At 35.2% G+C, this 18,786-nt stretch overlaps 1 protein-coding gene and 1 non-coding gene across 4 annotated transcripts; both read right to left on the minus strand.

Moving 5' to 3' along the window:
* Window positions 1-1,879: 1,879 nt before the first annotated feature.
* Window positions 1,880-1,976, minus strand: LOC148763696 (small nucleolar RNA snoR8a). Its single transcript, XR_016025632.1, has one exon. It is a non-coding gene; the product is annotated as a small nucleolar RNA snoR8a (small nucleolar RNA).
* Window positions 1,977-7,542: 5,566 nt separating this feature from the next.
* On the minus strand, window positions 7,543-18,418 carry LOC18604609 (P-loop containing nucleoside triphosphate hydrolases superfamily protein). 3 transcript variants are annotated; one of them, XM_018118093.2, is made up of 13 exons: window positions 17,279-18,418; window positions 17,023-17,182; window positions 16,068-16,180; window positions 15,871-15,969; window positions 15,196-15,265; window positions 14,598-14,653; window positions 12,147-12,197; window positions 11,867-11,971; window positions 11,597-11,641; window positions 11,020-11,128; window positions 9,187-9,404; window positions 8,387-8,473; window positions 7,543-8,088 (listed from the first exon to the last, which is right to left on the minus strand). In XM_018118093.2, the coding sequence occupies exons 1-13, from the start codon at window positions 18,248-18,250 to the stop codon at window positions 7,924-7,926; spliced, it is 2,250 nt and encodes a 749-aa protein (XP_017973582.1). In that variant the 5' UTR covers window positions 18,251-18,418; the 3' UTR covers window positions 7,543-7,923. The 3 variants fall into 3 exon arrangements, 2 of the variants coding, with proteins under 2 accessions (XP_017973582.1, XP_088660865.1); XR_001927216.2 differs by having other exon boundaries at window positions 7,949-8,088; window positions 8,387-8,484; XM_088804739.1 differs by lacking the exon at window positions 14,598-14,653 and having other exon boundaries at window positions 12,147-12,190.
* Between the last annotated feature and the right edge of the window lie 368 nt (window positions 18,419-18,786).

Here is an 18,786-nt window from a genome sequence, read left to right on the forward strand (position 1 = left end):
ACATTAATCCACCAAGCCTTTTGAAATTCATTCTGTTACATGTGCAGGTGTAACATCGGGATTTTAGGAGATCAAAGAGCTAACTTTTTCACAACATTAGAGGATCCCAAAAAAGAAATGACAAGTGAACAAATAGACGCATGCCTTAGCCTACTCTGTAAGCACAAGACAGGGCCAAAGTCAAAACTGTACAACACACTGTGCATGCGTGGTTGATATGATATTCTTTGTAAGTTTATTTGTAAATTTTTCAATCCTGAAAATACTAAAGTTTTTGATTATATAAAGTGTAAGCTAATGTATACATGTTTGACAAGACACCATCCATATGCTCTACACCGCATTTCCAACTGAAAATGGCCAGTCCACGATGGAAATTTCAGATGAGTTACAGAGGTACATGGAAGGTGAGAGGCCGACATATGATAAAAAATGGGAAGATGTCGATTTCATCGTCATGCCTTGCAATGTGAGTGGGCATTGGGTGGTTGCAAAGATTGACTTGTCAGGTGGATGATCAAGGTGGTAGACTCCACAAGAACTTCGGATGCTAAGGATAACTGTGTGTGTACAGCTCAGATGACACCCCTTATGACAATGATCCCAATCATCTGCCACAAAGTCGGTTATTTCCACAAAATGAGCCAAAAGACACTAGATTCGACGTTGATGCCATTGGAAATTCATTTGCCAAAAGTTAAAGTGCATCAGCAGAATGATAATGTCAACTGCGGTATGTTCACCATAAGGTACATTGACGATATTTTGCAATCGAAACTAATCAAAGTTAAGCAGAATATAATTGCTAATATACGTAGCCAATACGCTCTAGAAATTTTTTTCAACAGTTGTGAGAGCGAACCCTGAACATATTTGGAGTTGTATGTACATATTTTGTAAATACAATTAATTTTATTAATTTTAATATTCGTACATTTATACATTCATTTTTCAATTCAAACACAGTGCCTATAAATCTCAGAAGCTAATGTAAATTTAAATTAATACTGTAACCATGTGGCTTGTCACCCCATTGGGGCATGGCGTGTCACCCTTGAATATTGAAACAAGTTAGCATGTCATGTCATAAATCTGCTTGCACTCAACATGTCACGCCATAAATCTGCAACAAGTCAACCTGTCACACCATATATCTGCTACAACATAGCGTGTCACGCCATAAATATGCTTGCACTCAACGTGTCACCCCATGAATCTGCTACCACTTAGAGTGTCATGCCATAAATCTACTTGCACTTAGCGTGTCACGCCATAAATCTACTTGCACTCAGCATGTCACGTCAAAAATCTGCTGGCACTCAGAGTGTCACACCATAAATCTGCTTGCACTCAGCATGTCAAGCCATAAATTTGCTACCACTCAGCGTGTCACCGGAAGATGACACCGACATATGACAATTGGGGGGTGGCTTGTCATCGTACAATACTGGAGAAGTCAACGTGTCATGCCATAAATCTACTTCCACTTAGCGTGTCACCAGAAGATGTCGTTGACATCTACAAATTACAGCATATGGCTGACAAAAGGTTAAAAAGACAGAGGCAGTCCCTATACTCCCATATTTAGTTCAATTTAGTTCTCAAACTGAAGATCAAATTTTCCCGCTAAGGAAAAAAGGGACTAAAGTGGATAAAAATTAACGGTATAGGGCCTAAATTGAAAGAAATTTAAATTATTCATTTCGAAACCCAAACAAAAAATTGTTAATAACATAAGATGGAACCAATATTAGTAATTATATTTAACTTTATCAACCATGAATACAGTATTTAATCTAGAAAATTTCAACTTTAAAAAAATAACTTAAAATATTCAACAAAATTAAAGCATAAAAAATGAATAAATAATTGCAAGCATTGAACTCAGATTCTATGATTGTAATAAGAGGTTTGTCATGTCCAAATTAAGCAAGTCGGAACGAGGAATTAATTTTATAATCATTGATAACTCCATATCTCTGTTTTTCAATTTTTAAATCAGAAAACACTAAATCAACATTTTTTTCCTTATTTGACTTTAGCTCAACTAAAAAATGAAGTTAAATAAAACATTTTCTCTACTATTATAAATAGCAGAAGAAAGAAATTATTTAGTCATTTTATATTATTTTATTTAAACGTAATACAAGTTATTCATCTAAATTCGACGTCATATTTGAAATTTTTACAAATTTCTTTTTTTTTAAAGGAGAATTCAAACTTAATTTTTGCCAAAATGATAAATTATTTTACATATTCTATAATCAAATAATTAAGTGAAAAAATATGTATATATACTTTCAACACCCTAAATCTTTTACAGTTAAATATTTAGCTTATTAATAAGCATATCAATAATAATCTACACGAATAGTATAGGGACTTTGCAACTCTATTCACTGCTCAAAACTACCAACAAAATGAAATGAATAATCAAATAATATATCTATAAAATTAATAGAAAAAATAAAGACTCATCTACAAAAGGAAACTAACAAACACAAAATATGAATGAATGTAAGAAACTACAAGAGGAAATTGTCAGAAAAGTATTGCACATGGCTCACACATTTAGTTTGGCTGACAAGCTGTCTTCATCCACAAGACACCCTATGTTTTCAGATAGTGTCCTTCATATTGGACAGTTGTTGCGTGTGTGATCGGTTTGTCTGCAACTTGAACATGCTTTTGGTCATCGCACTAGTGGAAGCGTCGATTGAGTTGGACATGGTGCGGATTTGTGGATGGAACTGCAAATGGGGATGGGCTCTATTATACTTGTACCTCTTGCATTGCGAATATCTCTATGCTCAACTGCCTTCAATAGTCGATGAAATCCTTCTCCTCCTAGGTCTTCCCACTTGGCCTCGCTAAGATGGTGGTAACAAGACAATTTGTTTTACATGAAGGGGGATGTCCCACTCACTAGGATGCCCTACTGGGCAAATGGACCTCGCATAACCCTCCACTAAAATGGTTGTCTTGTAGTAGTCAGCGCAGAATTCAACGACTTCACGTTTGCATTTACTGAAAAATATAATGAACTCAATGTTCAAGCACAATGTAAATGCTATGTCAATTAGGGTTCAAATAAGAAAAAAAGATATTCTGACCTTATTGTTGCAAGGGCATGATTGCATGGTAGTAAATCTGTTTGAAACTCACAACATGAACACATCTTCTTGGACAAGTTTACAAGTCTGTCCATCTTCCCATCTTTAAATTCAAACTCCACTCGGTTGATAGGTTTAACTATTAAGCGTTATGCATCATTGAACCGTTTGCTCAATTGCCTAGCAACCTAAGGGCTGGAACCAAGGCCTCCTTTTATCGATCATGGAACCAACGCGAGAACATGTCTTTGATGAACTCGATCAAAACAGTGATTGGTATTTGTCTTGCATGCTTCAAGCATGAGTTAACACATTCTGCAATGTTGGATGTCATGAGTTAGTATCGTCTTATCGGTGAACGTAAACGTGCCTATCTTTTAGGGCCTATTCTCATAAGGTTAGTGTGGGCTCTCACGTGAATCTGCTTGAGCTAGTTCATATGTCTGTTGAAATCGAAAACCTTATAGCAATCTCAAGCAAGGTTGAAAATCATAGAAACATCGTCATGCTTGAACTTGTTTTTAAAGTTTTTCTTCAAGTGGTAACCGCATAATCCGTGGTGTGTTTCTGGGTATGCATTTTGGATTGTTTTCTTAATGCCAAGATGCTGATTAGAAATGAACCTAATGTTTTCAGGACAACCAACCGCATCACGCAGCTTGCTAAGAAACCACGTCCATGAGTCTTTGTCCTCAACATGGCCGATGCCAAACACAATTGGATATACACACTTGTTCGCATATTTGCATACAGCGATAAATAGAACACCCTTGAACTTGCTTTTCAAATGTGTCACATCAATTGTAACCATAAGACGCATTACATCCCTAAACCCCCAAATACAAGTCTCGTATGACCAGAAACAATATTTGAATCTTTCTGCCACATCAGTAGCCACTGTAGTGATTGTGTCAGGATTTTCTTGTTCCAACATATAAAAATATGAGGGTAATAGTTGAAATGACTCCTCCGGGGGACCGAAAACAAGCTTCTTCACATACTCCTTCGCTTGCCAAGCCTTACCATACAAGCATTCCAATCCCCACTAAACTCTCATCTCACCAATTATATCCTTAGGTCTCAATGCTACTCCATTAGCCCAAAGTTTGTGTGATATAAGTTCACCAATTATTTTCGCACTCACAGTTGAAAATCGCCCTTGCAAGCCATCGACAGTACACGTGTGTACTTTGTGGAACATCCGAACTTGCCAATATTCTCCTTCAAGTAACTTCGTTGCACGCACATCGAACTTACATGCTTTGTCCTTGCAACCAACCTCATAACGACCTTTATATGACCTTTTTACTCTTATCCCAAATTGTTCTTTTAGAGCCAACATGTTCAAAGCTCGTTTCAACTCGGCCTTCAAGGAAAACATTCTTCTTTTGTATAAGAGATAATCGGCACATGTCGACTCCTCAGTGGTAATTGTTTGGAAGGAGAACCTTTTTGCACCTAGAATTACCCACGTACGAGATATCCCTGCATTTCCCCTTTCCTAATAACTGTCATGGAGTAATGTATCAGGGAATGAATCCCGTTTTCATTAGCGATAGGGTTATTGTATATGGGGTCATCACACTGGACATCTCTTACATCAACACCTCCAACAGGTTTTGTTTCGCCTTCAACATTATCGCAAATTGGAATGTCACTGTCATAAAGCCAGTCATCGTCTGAACTCTCATCATGCCATTCATCAAGCCCATCATCTGAATTGTCATCAAATCTATATTCATCAGCAGGGAACAAATCCTCATTTCCCTCATCATATGTAGTATTATCCTCGAGCGTCGCAGTGTCACCCTCTAATGTCGTAGTGTTGTCCTCAAGTGTCGCATTCTCATTTGAAAATGCCATTACACCCTCTACAGTTTCACCCGATCGTTTCATTTGTTAGACAAAAACAAGTAATTAGTTCGATGGACATCCTGATCAGAATTGTGCACCCAACTGTTCTGTGAATGTTGGGTGTCTACCGAGCTGCACAAACTCTTCTGCATATGTCAATTGCCATTGTTGTGGGTTACAAACCGAATGCTGTGGTATATGTGAAGCATTGTAAATCTCATTTTGATTGAGTTGATTACCATGTTGTTCAGCTTTTTCATGTGACATAACATTTGTTTGGCGTCCTTTAATGCTGACATACACAGTCAGAACATTTCTCTGTTCTAGCAGAATTAATGCAACATCCTCATCGTCCTTGATAATTGGCCGTGATAGCTCTCCGGGTGTACTAATCAATGCATGTAACTCAATCTTGTCAATTTTTGAGTTTATCCCAACAATATCTTCAACCAGCTTCATCAAGCGCACAAACGACAAATCACTCCTAACCCCCCTTATTTGTGACTCACCACCCTTGTAAATACCATCCACTCACTGACCATCGTGTCTTATCACAAGTCGCACATTTGGAACCCCACTGAAATTTTGAAAACAAAAAAATTTTTGTCAATCATTTTACACATTACATGTCGTGTTCTAGAATTTGTCAGTCATGTTGTTACACGTCATTTTTAAAAAATGTTACACGCCATGCCCAAAAATTCTACACGCAAGTTAAAAAATTGTTACACGCCATGTTCACAGCATGTTACACGCCATGTTAAATAAAAATGTTACACGCCATGTGCTAACACATGTTATTTTAGTATATTTTTTACACGCCATTTGTTTTATAAATGCATAACGTGTAACAACTCTGGGCAATGTTTCTAATCTATATTCTAATTTACACAAAAAGTTTCAAAAATTTATGTGTTGCAGCAATAAACCCAATAACATACATTGATGTCATCTCTACTATAGGGTCTATTTATCGACGACAATATGGCCAGATGTCGAGAGATAGACCACAGCCCGATGCTGATGGTGCTCAACAGAGAATTGATAGAGCTCATACAGTTCAAAGAGCTGAGAGAGCTGATGACGATGGTGCTTTACAGAAAGTTGACAGAGTTGATACAATTCAAAGAGCTGAGAGAGAAAGATGAGTGAGCTCAAACAACTGAACATTTATTTCTATTTTCTCTCTAACGGGAGGGAGATATCAGGAGCTTAATTTACCACTATATTTTTAAGGGCATTTTGGTCTACTCATGGTTCTTTTTGGCTAGAAATAAATAACTTTATATGGGTGGTTATTTCTAAAATCACCTTATGAGGAGGCCTATTTCTCACAATTTCTTCAAAAATATTCTACCATTTTTAACTTTTAACTATAATTACACATAAATTCATTCATTTGTAAAATATATGTTCTATCTCAAATAGTTAAATGACATTAATATTTAAATTAAAATATTTAAAATATCTTTCTTTTTTTTTTAAGTCAGCTGACGATGTTCTTTACTTGACCAATCAACCTATCCGACCAAATTTCTCAAAGAGTATTGGATCTAGTACTCTCATAACCACCAAGATTAGTGCTCCTTAAGGGAGCGAGAGCACCGAAACGGTGCTTGCCAAAAGCACAACGTTAGGTGCTCTCAAAGAGCACTCACGATGGGGGCACCAAGATCTAAGGTTCTCAATCTGACCAAATTGACACTTTCGATCAGATTCGATTACTGTGAGGTGGTCAGTGATCAGAAAGAAAATTTTTTTAAAAAAAAATTATATAATAATAATTTTTAAAATTAATAAAAAAATTATCTTTTCAATATTATCATATCATTAAATTAACGAAATACTAATGATTAACTAATGATTGGATCAATATATCGAGTGAAAGATTTTTTTTGAAACATAATATCGATTTCAAAAATTAATGCATCCGTTCAAATTTCGATTAAAAGTTAAGGGTTTTAGGCACTGTACCCTTATTATAAATATTGAGAGAGAGAGAGAGAGAGTAAGGCTGAACTGATAAGGTTTTTAAATTTGAGCAACCAATGGCTAAGAATATAATAAGAGAAAAGATTTTGGACATTTTTATAATGCCGCTGCCAACGTAAGACTTGATAAACATGTTTTTATTATTTAAAACCTTCACCAAACTCCATTATTGGGATCAATTACGTTTCACTTCCTAATCCCACATACCTGGCCTCATCATTTACACGACTTTGAATACAAACTTGACTTTGAAAAAAGAAAAAATAAAGAAAACCAATTCTAAAGTGCAGCCAGTAAATCAGAAAACTAGTTTGGAACTTTGCACCCTTAACCATGCAGTGCAAGAAAGAGATTGTAGCAGACGAGAGAGAGAGGAAGCCCCTGTTTTGCTTCAATCTTAATTATGAGTTGCACAAGGGTAAAAAGATAAATAAAACCCTGTAGCAAAATGCATTCACCTCTTTAAACTCTTTCGCATATTTGAGTCTAGGTTTGCTAAATTTATTATTAAACATTGATCATGCAAGTCAACATAATTTCGTGGAGAAAATACAATAAAATCTGAATACGTCAGCTATAAGTATTAATCTAATGCCTGGGTCGCAGACCAGATCAGAAAATTTTATTTAGTGAATTTTAGTAATATGGATAACTTCTGGCACGTCATGGAATGCATCACACAGGCAATGAGATGCCAAGAAAACGATTACAACTATGAATTTGATAATGGTGGTAGAAAAACTTTCTTTTCCTACCATGGAAATTGAATTCTCATTCTGTATTACAGCTACAGTTTGACCGAACCACCTCTCTTTTTCCATACTAATCTACAAACATCCCGCAAGTCCCCCCATAAAATACCCAAAAAACGTGGGGAATGGGGGGTGGTGGGCGCGCGGCCAGAGAAAGCAGTCATGCTAAACATCTCTACAAAGGCAAAACTTCCCCCGGATTTTTAATTATACTAATCCTCATCAAGATCAAGCCTGCCGATTCTCTTCCTCCTATCAAAAATAGCTTTAAAGGAGTCCTGCTCTGCACGAAGTCGCTCTTGGAATGAACTCTGCTTCTTCAAAGTGCCACTGCTGTTGGATGTATGGCTCTCCTCCATAGGTAATGGGTTAGACTTCTGCAAGTGATGGAAGCACAAGCACCATGATGTTACAGTTAAGCCTTTCTAAGAGATATTTAACTCAGTGGAGAGAGTATTCGACTCATCAAAATTAATACTTAATCATAAGAAGTCCGTCCTGTCATTCACTGACTTCACAGTGAAGCAATTTCCTTCCAACATGAAAATGCTTACATAAAACTAATAATTAATTGAAGGATATTAAATGTCATAGCAGACAGCTAAATAGAATTTTTTCCATTGAAATCTAAATGGCTAAAACTGAAAGACCAGATATGATAATGGCATGACTGACCAAATTGTAACCAGCTCCTGGTCCAATCACTAGAGACAACATTTTGGCCTTCTTTGCTGCACCTATTGAGAATCCAGTGTCACCGCCCTGAAAAATAACTAAAATAAATAAGAGGTGTAAAAGCCACCAGGAGCAGCAGAAAACCTCTATTTTATATTTTATCAAACAGAAACTAATTAGAGGCAAGACATTTTCAAAGCGGAATATGAATTAGGGAGACAGCTGCCAAAGACTAGAGTTTTCCTGCATAACTACAGCAAATAATATAACTCTGATACAGATTATACAGATCTTATCAGATTATCTCCATTAAGGTCTTTAATCAAAGGTTATTTTAGTTCTGTTCCTCAACTGACCCCATCAAACAGACAACTAATGGTAAAAGATTTAAGTGACCTTTCCCTATAATTTCATCACAATGATCCATGGTCATTCATCCTTCCAGGCGAGAACCCACACTGCTAGACAGTACATGATAATTGCTGTGCTGAAGGGCTCAAGAATGCACAGGAAAACAACTTGACAGCATTTATAGCAACTGAGAAATAAGGTGGAGAAGGAGACGCTTTTATGACTGCTTAAGCAACAGTGTAGCTACATGGTTGAAATATTTACAACAGCCACATTCGTTTATATACACAAACACATGCAGACCTGAGTAAATGTCTATGCATGTTGAGCAATTTCCTCAGTAACATTAAAATTGGGGGGAACGGGGAACTTAAAACATTTTGGGCAAACACACAAAATACTGGCATTTACTGGCAAACACAAAATATGTTCTGCAATATAAGGAATACCTGGTCACTCCAATGCACAGATTTTCCCTTCTTCTTGTATGCTTGGATCAACCCAGAAAAAGCATTCAAGTTTCCCTTAATAGCTTCTGGTCCTTCAATTTCATCTTCGTCCAAATCGTTTGACCATTTACTCCGACTTAATTCTTTCACCTCCACAGGATGGTCCCCCTCAGCATCCCTCCTATTGTCATCCTTTGAAGAATCTAAATCTTGAAATCCTAGGTAAATTGGATAAATATAATTAACTGTGAGACAGAAAACACTGGATATACATACCAATATAAAGTTGGAGTGCAACTTTTGTGAAGACGAAAATAACCTTATCACTTTTGTTTCTAATAAAATTTTATGATAGAGTTAAAATTAGTTGAATTGCTTTAAGTTATAGTTTAATCAAATCACTACAGTTTATTTTTTGACTCATCAATATTACTATACAAAATAGAAATTAAGGGGTTTGAAATTTTTTTATTGGCCAAAGGGGTTTGAAATTTTTTGAAGGGTAAAATACATTTATAACTTTTTTAATTTATTTCTAATAATATTTACTCAAATAATTTTCAAGTGAAGTTGTGGTGCAGTCTAAACCAAAACACTACTTTTTATTCTGTAATTTGTCAAACTTAACTTGTTAGATAAAAACTCATCTATATGATAAACTTATAATCTAATTGAAACTTTATTAGTTTTTAACCAAAATATAAATACTATGTTCATTTTTTTTAATTCATAACACTTGATATTCAATATAGTCCCTGTGCAATTTGCACGTAAAAAAAACTTGTATCCTATCAAGCTGTATAAATTGCTTGAGTCTTGGAAAAACCTCTAGCCTCCAAAGGAAGCTAAAAGAAGAGAAACAAACAACACCGACCTCTAGCATTACATCAATAGCACATTATGCAAATAAAATATGTTTGCAGTGTAAACTAAATACCCACTGTCATCTCACAATCTCCCGCCCTTTAGGATTTTCTCCAGCATTTACCTTCTAGTTTAGCTTCAAATTGTTTAAGAATGTTGCTATTAGTAACTTAAATCAAACAGCACAAAATTACTTAGCACAAAAACCAGGAATTGTTGGCATTTTTTGAACCCTCAACCCTTATGACCCAACCAATCAATTTAAGTGAGAACATCCCAGACCAATGTTATCAATAAAAATGCCATGAATGTAACGCAAGATTAAAATATGAGGTATGGCACTCTAATTCAGTAAGGGCAATCTCTGTTCATTATTGGTCTGAAACCCTACAGCTACATTTCAAAGTGACAAGCATTTAAGTTATATTCATATGTATACAGTAACCATTATCCCAGACTGCATAACCTCAAAACTACAAAATATGTACATGGACTACTAACAAACATGCGAAAAACTGTAAGTAGAATACCCTCGCTTTTTAAGAAACAAAATACATTATAGTTCAAGCTTCAAGCTATACATCCAAAGTATCAGAACTCATTTAAGATGTTACTAAAACTCAAGAAAATAGCATGTCATTTAAACTAACACAATTAGATAATATTCTTATGTGCATGTGTACATCATGTATAAACAAATATGTCCATAAGTGTGCTTATGTACATATATATATATATATATATATATATGTATGTATGTATGTATATATGTATATATATATGTATGTATGTATGTATGTATGTATATATATATGTATGTATGTATGTATGTATGTATGTATGTATGTATATATATGTATGTATGTGTATATATATATGTATGTATGTATATATATATATATGTATGTATGTATTTCGTAATGGAGGGACTGATACACCAGGAATGCAAAGTGAAGAGATGAAATATACCTCCAAGTACATGATCTCCAACAGCAAGTGATTTCGTTTTCTCAGGCTTTTGTTCTTGCTGTCCTGATAATCCTTCTTCACGATCTCCATCTTCCACGTCCATGTCAACCTGGCAGAGACAATAAGAGAATTCAATTTAAGTTAAACTAGTTACAATACCAACTCCAAAATCACAAATCAATGAGTCTGTGTTGCCACAACCTTTATAGAGTGAAGAAAAACAGCAAAACTATTGCACTTTCAACACAATATTACCATAAAGAGATTTTCCAGGTGACTTTCCAACTACAATCCACTCTTCCTTTTCAGAAAATAAGGTTAAATATAAGTGTCTGATTAGGTGCAGAAACAAATATTACTTCCAAATAAACATTAGGGACAAAACTGATTCAGGGAAGAGATAACAAATGGGCAAAAATAATTATCCATGTATATTTATGTCATGAACAGGCTCAAATATTATCATGTTGTAAGCAAGAAGGCACAGGCACAATCACAATTAAGTTATCAGTCAGAAGCGCATGATACACCTAATTCTTTATAAAGATAAAATCAGCATGATGAAAAAGTCAATTACCTCCTGAATACCACATTCCTTCAGGTCATCTCCATGGAACAATGACTGTCATACCAGCAAAATACAGCATTTAGAAGATGCAAAGGAAGTTACAATATTTTTTTCGTAGGTATTATGCTACAATAAGTGACACTTCCAATTTTTCTTCATCATCTAGAAGATGTCAACTTTATTTTATGTTTACTCTTTCTAATTATGATGTTTGCTTTCAATTCGAATTTCCAAAGTTTTAACAGTAAAGTTAAAACTGAAAGCTTAGTTGCGACAAACCTTGATGTCCAGGTGCAAGTATAATGATGGAGCTTCTTCCCATTGTCCTGCCATCTGTTGGATATCATCTAGGGTAAAACCATGAACATTCCTAGCTGCACAGCCCTGAAATTCAACATAATTAAGCTTTATGGCACAATTGAGGGAGGAAGAACCCTTGTTCAGTTTATTCTAAAACATCAGCAACTTGTCAAGTTCAATATTAGAACTAAACACCGCACACATATCAGGAAAATGTGACAAGAATCTTACAAAGAAAATAAGTTATATACACACTCACCACTGGATCCTTATATGTAGCTTCCAATACGTAAACTTCATAACCTGATCTCTGAAAAGAAAGCAAGGAACAATAAGAAAAAGCCAGCTCTGAGGTTGGCCTTAATTTGTGAGTGGAAATTAGGGGACACTGCAATATTAATATATGGGAAGATCAAGGAGTTTTAACTCAAAACTATAAAAGCTAATTAGCGATTAAGATTGAATTAGATCAAAGCTAGCTTTGCCAATTAAGCAAGACAAAGAATATACAGTTGGAAACAGACACAACGTAACGACAAGGTACAACCCATAACAGGATTCGTAACGTCTTGAATAATGAAGGATGATACAGTAGGAAATTAGGAGCTAGCTCATGCAAGAACTGTCTTCCCAAACAAATGATGTCTTAAATCCTAACTAATTAATCAATGTATTTTTGTGTGAATTGGATGATTAATTATGCGAAACAACTATTTTTGAGTTTTCACACATTTTTTCATCTATCAAATGATTTTATACCATTGTTTTCTAATGATGTTCTTGGTGTATATTTGTCTATATTAATCCATTAGTAAGATTATTTACTCTCTTATTAATATATATATATATATATAATTATCCGATGTATAAATTAGTAATATATATATATATATTGAATTATTAGTTTGGGTTCACTTCATACGCAACCAGACAGAAGAATGTAACTGGTTACTAAGTTAGGTGGTCCAAATTCCTGAAGAAGTGAAGTCAAATATACACAAAAAAAGAACCAATTAATGTAACTCAATGATCCTCATCATTAAAACATAATGCATAAGCACACCAATTAAAAACTTGCGAATCATCAGATTAGTAGTCTTTTGCTATGCCTTAAGGTTCAAATTAAAAAATTATATATGCCAATGGTCGGATTAGTATTTGAAGTCCTAGAGAACTTTTTTTATGGAAAGATGAAAAGTCCTGGAAAACATTTCAGAAGAGATACAATTTCTCCCAAGATTGTGACAACTGATTCAAAAAATTTTCCACCACATAGGTTCCAATTATTTCAAAAAAGAATAAAACAATTCCAACTTTTCAATGACAAACACAACAATAATGGAGTAGTCAGAACAAAACAAAGCAAAACAAACCCCCAACGACCTAAAATCTAGCTCTTAGCAAATTCATTGCAGGGAAATATTCGCATACAGAAAAATTCAAATCAAAGAAAATGCAATATGTAAAATAAGCATTTGAAATCAGATTATTCAATCATTAGATAAACAAAAAATTCCATCAATAATAATAAACCACTGATTTAAAGGTCTTCGAGGGACACCATAGTGCTGACTACAAAGCAATAGCTTATACATGATAGATGACATAAAACTGGCATAAGCACACATACACACACACATACTGAGAAAACAACCGAGGCCTTAACTTAAACCAGGCCTGCGAACTTGTAGTACAGATGAGAAAAGTAGTGGGACCATAACATAAGTTTTTCCCCACCCAAAGTTCAACAGGGCAATGCATAGATACAAGGAATATCAGTAATAATTTAGTATGCTTGATGAAATTCCAGATGATATTGTAATAGCATCACATGCATCCCATATTCATTTTTGGTACAATGCAGTATATGTCACCAGCAGCATTTCACAAAACTGTCTTTTTGCAGGTTCACAGCTGATTTTAAAAAGCACAAAAGTATACTGGCAACTAATTGCACAAAGGCTAGCTTATGAAAACTAACAAGAAAGATTTTTGAACAACACAGCAGAACAAGGGTTGCACCTTCCGTGGATAACATTATGGCCTTGAATTAAATGTACAATAGACATAGCCCATTTCTTCCTATTAATTTTTTTCTTTTTTTTTTCATTTTTTAACAGAATTATTTCTTAACCATAGAAATGAAAGTTATAAAATGATGATTTTTTGGTACCAAGACATATAATTTTCCTGAAAACATCAACTGCTTTCAATTTTCCAACACAGACCAGAAACTTCAAGTTAAAAGAATAAGAAAACAACATCAAAAGAAAAAAACAAAAAAAAAAAAGGAATGAGAGAATAGCAGAGCCAAAGGCTTCCACGTCCACATCCAAGAAAATTACTTATATGTATTTTTCTTTCTAAGATGGGCTAACATTTTCCCATGTATTAAAGTAATCGACCAAACTGCGTTCAAACATTCAGCTTAAAAAAATCATCTTTGCATTGGGAGACAACAAACAAAATTCAGATTAATAAATTGGGAATGAAAAATAGAGGAGAATTCAAAATAAAATAAATGTTTTTAAATAATTGCTTAATAAAAGTTAAAGAAGTGGAAGAAACTCAAAAAGTAATTTAGCATGTTAATGTTCATGCTCCCAAATTACAGTAAGACCCGTATAATGCAAATAAGACCTGCACACCTTTAAAGTATTCCCAGAGAATATACTTGCAGAGGGGTTGTGAGAAAGAATTGAGAGTATACCTTTCCAATTGCCCAAAACTGAGCAAAATCAGCTACCCGCAGATTGCGGTCATCCACTAAGACAAAGCACACATACCAGCAAGAAAAGGGTCAATTGCCGAACAAAAGCTGCATCTGTAGTTAGTTAACAATGTAAGCAGTGCAGGGGCACTGCATGACCACTTAAATGATAATGAAGCTAGATCATTTATGTCGTCGAATGCTGTAACAAGCCAGCATGACTGGGACAATCTTTAATCATTTTATATAATGAAGCCTACGTATCCCATTTTTTTTCTCTTCTTCAGAAAGAATAATAAGATATTCTCAGTCTTCTAAACTATATCTAACTAAGGCAGGCACATGAATAACAATCTGAAGGAGAGAAATGTATCTGCAATGCTACCACTAACAATGGAAGAATTTGAAAATCAAAAGTAGGCATCACTTCAAAATCATCAGAGCAAAAGGAAACATGTAACCACATTAGTATAGATGAAAATTTTCCAATACCAAACATTATCTAATCCACCTTTAACACATAAATGACCATAATATTAACAAAAAGATATAAGTCAATGTCTTTAGTAGTCCTAAAATTTCAAATGAAGAATCATACCAATTACAAAACTGAAGATCCCATCTTCAAGGGTCCTCTTGAATGCTTTCAACATGCTTTCTCTATAGGCCTGTAGTATATTTACATTAACACCAAATTCTCGGAAAAATAATAAGAGAAATTATCATGCATAAGCAAAGAAATAACGCAGTTAGGAATGAAACGACTAAGTTGCTGACATGCATGCATTTCTTCATACTTAAATGCATAAGAATTATCCAGCAAGCTCATGCCTATTTAGCAATAGCTAAACTAGAATTTTGAAAATACTTTTAGTAAGACACGTCTCTAATGTTCAGGGATTTTTTCTTCTTTTACTAAGCATGGAATAAGAGGAAAAATTTTTAAAAGAATTATGCCTTGAAATTGTTTTTGATGTTTAAAGGTCAGCTGTATTGCTCAGCCTTCTTTTATACAACATACACCAAACAAATATCAAAACCAGTCCAGCAGACAATAATGTCAACTTGGATGAAGCTCAAGCCAAAACACTCAGCATAAATTGATGAGAGACTATGCACAGTTCCTGATTGGATTCCTTGTCCAATCTGCCAGAATAACCTAAGATTAGATGTTTTCAGCAGCAACTCAAAATCTAACCACGAAAAATGTACATAGATGCAAATTCAAAACAAGCATCAAACCATGATGTCCATTGTATACAAGTGGCATTACCCCCTCCATTTCAGGTTCATAACAGTACTCCATCACCGTTTTCTTCATTGCTTTCTTGCTTCGAGCTGAACTTGATGATTTTGAATCAGTCTCCTCATCCTTTAAGCAATATGACATAAAAATATATCAAAAATTTCGAAACAGTTAAGGCTTCTATTGCTTTTGAATATCAACAAAAACAAGGTAAACTAACAGACCTTTTCAACTTCAGTCATAAAATAATCATCCATCGAGTGGATTCGAGGGGCATCACCACCATTTTGAACCTCAAGATCTCGCAACATCTTTGCTAAGTAGCTCTTTCCACTACCTAAACATAAAAGAAATGCAGTAAATTAAATATGCCAAACATGATCATACAGTTAATAATGTCTTCAGCCTTTCTCCTTTACCAGCATTTCATACTCAAAGAAAATATCATCATGTACAATAACCATAACAAAAGAAAAAATCATAGCATTTTCTAAGGAAATGGAGGATAAAAAACAATCAATGATAGCAGTTATCAAGAGTATGCCCAAAATAAAAAGTGAAAATATCTTCCTAAGACATCATTGATGCCTATTTTGAAAATTTTGGTTCCAGAAGCTCAGAACTGCTAATATTCAGCATTTCTCTTTTATCTGCATACCATGCTCATAGAAGTTATCATCATATAATATAACCATGACAGAAAAAATTCATAACGTTTTCAGAAAAAATGGATGATAAATAGCAACCAATGATGCTCATCTGAATATTAGCAGTTATCAAGAGTATGCCCAGAATAAAATGTGAAAGTATCTTCCTAAAGCATCATCAATGCCTCTTTTGAAAAATTTTGGTTCTAGAAGCTCAGAAGTGCTAATGAGCATAATCTTCAGCCTTCCTTTTATCTGCATACCATGCTCATAGAAATTATTATCATGTACTATAATTATAACAGAACTCCTAGCATTTTCTGAGGATGGAGGATACATAGCAACTAATGATGCTCATCAGAACGTTAGCAGTTATCAAAGAGTATGTTTCTTGCCCACTCGTATCCTAGAGAATAAATTCACCTTATTCTTTATTTAGCAAACATTAGCCGAATTTTCCATGCAACCCAGCAGGTGACTAGAAACAAGGTAAAAAAAATCAACTAAAATGCAAGTACTTAATCTAATTTACCTGGAAGCCCTCGAAGAATTATCACAATATGATCAGGCCGAGAAGCTCTATGAGGCATCTTAAACAACTCAGAAGCATTAACAAATTTAGGCTTATCAGAACACAATGGCTTTGGAGGAATGCCCACGTATTGCACAGTCCTATGGATAACTTGAGGATCCTAATCAAAAAAAAGAAACAGAAGTAAAAAGATAATTTTAGCCCCTGAAAAGTACTTTTCAAACGCCAATGCCGCAATTAAAAAGCCAGCCATTACCTCCCCATTGAATCCACCAGAAGCATGCCGTGGCTTGCTCTGATAATAAGGCTCAGGAACCACTGGATAAGTGGAATGCGCTGTGACTGAAGAACTAACAGGTATAGGAAATAAAGAAAATGATGAATTGGGTGATAAAGAAAAAGCCTTAAACTCCGAAGAAGAGTGATTCTGCATTGGAGGCTCTACAGGCAGAGGTGGCGGCGGAGAAGCTGGAAGAGGAGGAGGAGGCGGCTGAGCCATGTTACTGCCACCAGGTTGTGACAAATAACCGCCAATTCTCTCTTCATAACCTTGCCAATTATTCACCGCCGCAGGCACTAAATCTTTATGTTGAATCTGCTGCTGATTGTAATCATAATTATTACTATAATCATTATCATTGTTTAGTGAATCTTCAATGTTATACATCTCTGTAAGCCTTGGCGGCATTGGGGTGGCCTTGTTATTGTTATTAATATTATTTTGGAAATATATATTTTCTTGGTTACATCCACTCAAAGAAGCACCACCATGATCACGAATCAACTTCAATCTTCTCTCATCCTCTGACAAAGTCCAACCTGAACCCGGACCCGAACCAAACTCGTCAACTCTCGGCCTCTTGTAGCTCCGATCAACTTCACCACCACCACCAGCCGCACCATAATCGTAGCCGTAATTAGGGTTTCGATGCCAGGATCTAGGATCGGAGAACCCGTCGATGTAAGGGGGAGTATGAGTTGGGACCGCGGGAGGAGGAGGAGGTGGCGTAGGTGGTAGGGGAGGTTGGTAGGGGTCAAATCCGGGTCGGGCATAATGGGGAGGTTGAGGAGGGTAATTAGGGTTTTGGTGATTGTAAGGAGCGTAGGGAGGGCAAAATGGCAGGTGAGGAATTGAGCAAACTGGGCATATGCTGGGTTGCTGCGGGGGCGGTGGTAGTGGTGGTTGCCCCCATTGATTATGAGGCTGATGATGATAGTACTGATCCATAAATTGGACAAGATTTTCCGAGGATTTCTCTGAGAAAGAGCAAGAAATTTTGGGGTTTTGTAATTAGGGTTGAAGGAGAAACAACAGAGGGAAAAGGGATGGGGAAGAAGCTATTATTTTGTTTTTGTATTTTTCTTTTTTAGCTTCAATGAATGAATATTTGTAAAAAGCACGGTTCAACCGGGAAATCATCTATTTATAGGATTATGCTTAAAACGATGCGTTTCGGTTAGATCATGCACGCCTGCTGCTTCTCAACGAATAAGGTTTTGAATCTCAACGTTGATCCGAATTTAGAATCTCCAAATTTCATCCGCAACCTCCACTCAAATCCATCTGATAAAAAATTAATCATTCGAATTATTACCCTGTTACTATTTAATAATTTCAATTTATTTTAGAAAATTTCTTTTCTTTATTCTTACAATTTCTGCATAACTTTGGATGCTATCTTTATTAATTATTTATAATAATCTATTTATATAAACACCAATGTTAATAAAATATTTTATTAAAGCTTTTAGATTATCATTTTA

This window comes from Theobroma cacao, chromosome 3, assembly GCF_053813885.1.
Source record: "Theobroma cacao isolate CCN51 chromosome 3, ASM5381388v1, whole genome shotgun sequence".
Classification (NCBI taxonomy): Eukaryota; Viridiplantae; Streptophyta; class Magnoliopsida; order Malvales; family Malvaceae; genus Theobroma; species Theobroma cacao.

What these genes read in the sequence shown, in the direction of transcription:
- LOC18604609 (XM_018118093.2), bottom strand. Translation starts at nt 18,250, where the DNA reads ATGGATCAGTACTATCATCATCAGCCTCATAATCAATGGGGGCAACCA. An exon ending in TGGAGATCATGTACTTGGAG is followed by an intron (nt 9,405 to 11,019) that starts GTATATTTCATC and finishes CAATTTACCTAG; the next exon opens with GATTTCAAGATTTAGATTCT. An exon ending in CTGTGCATTGGAGTGACCAG is followed by an intron (nt 8,474 to 9,186) that starts GTATTCCTTATA and finishes GTTATTTTTCAG; the next exon opens with GGCGGTGACACTGGATTCTC.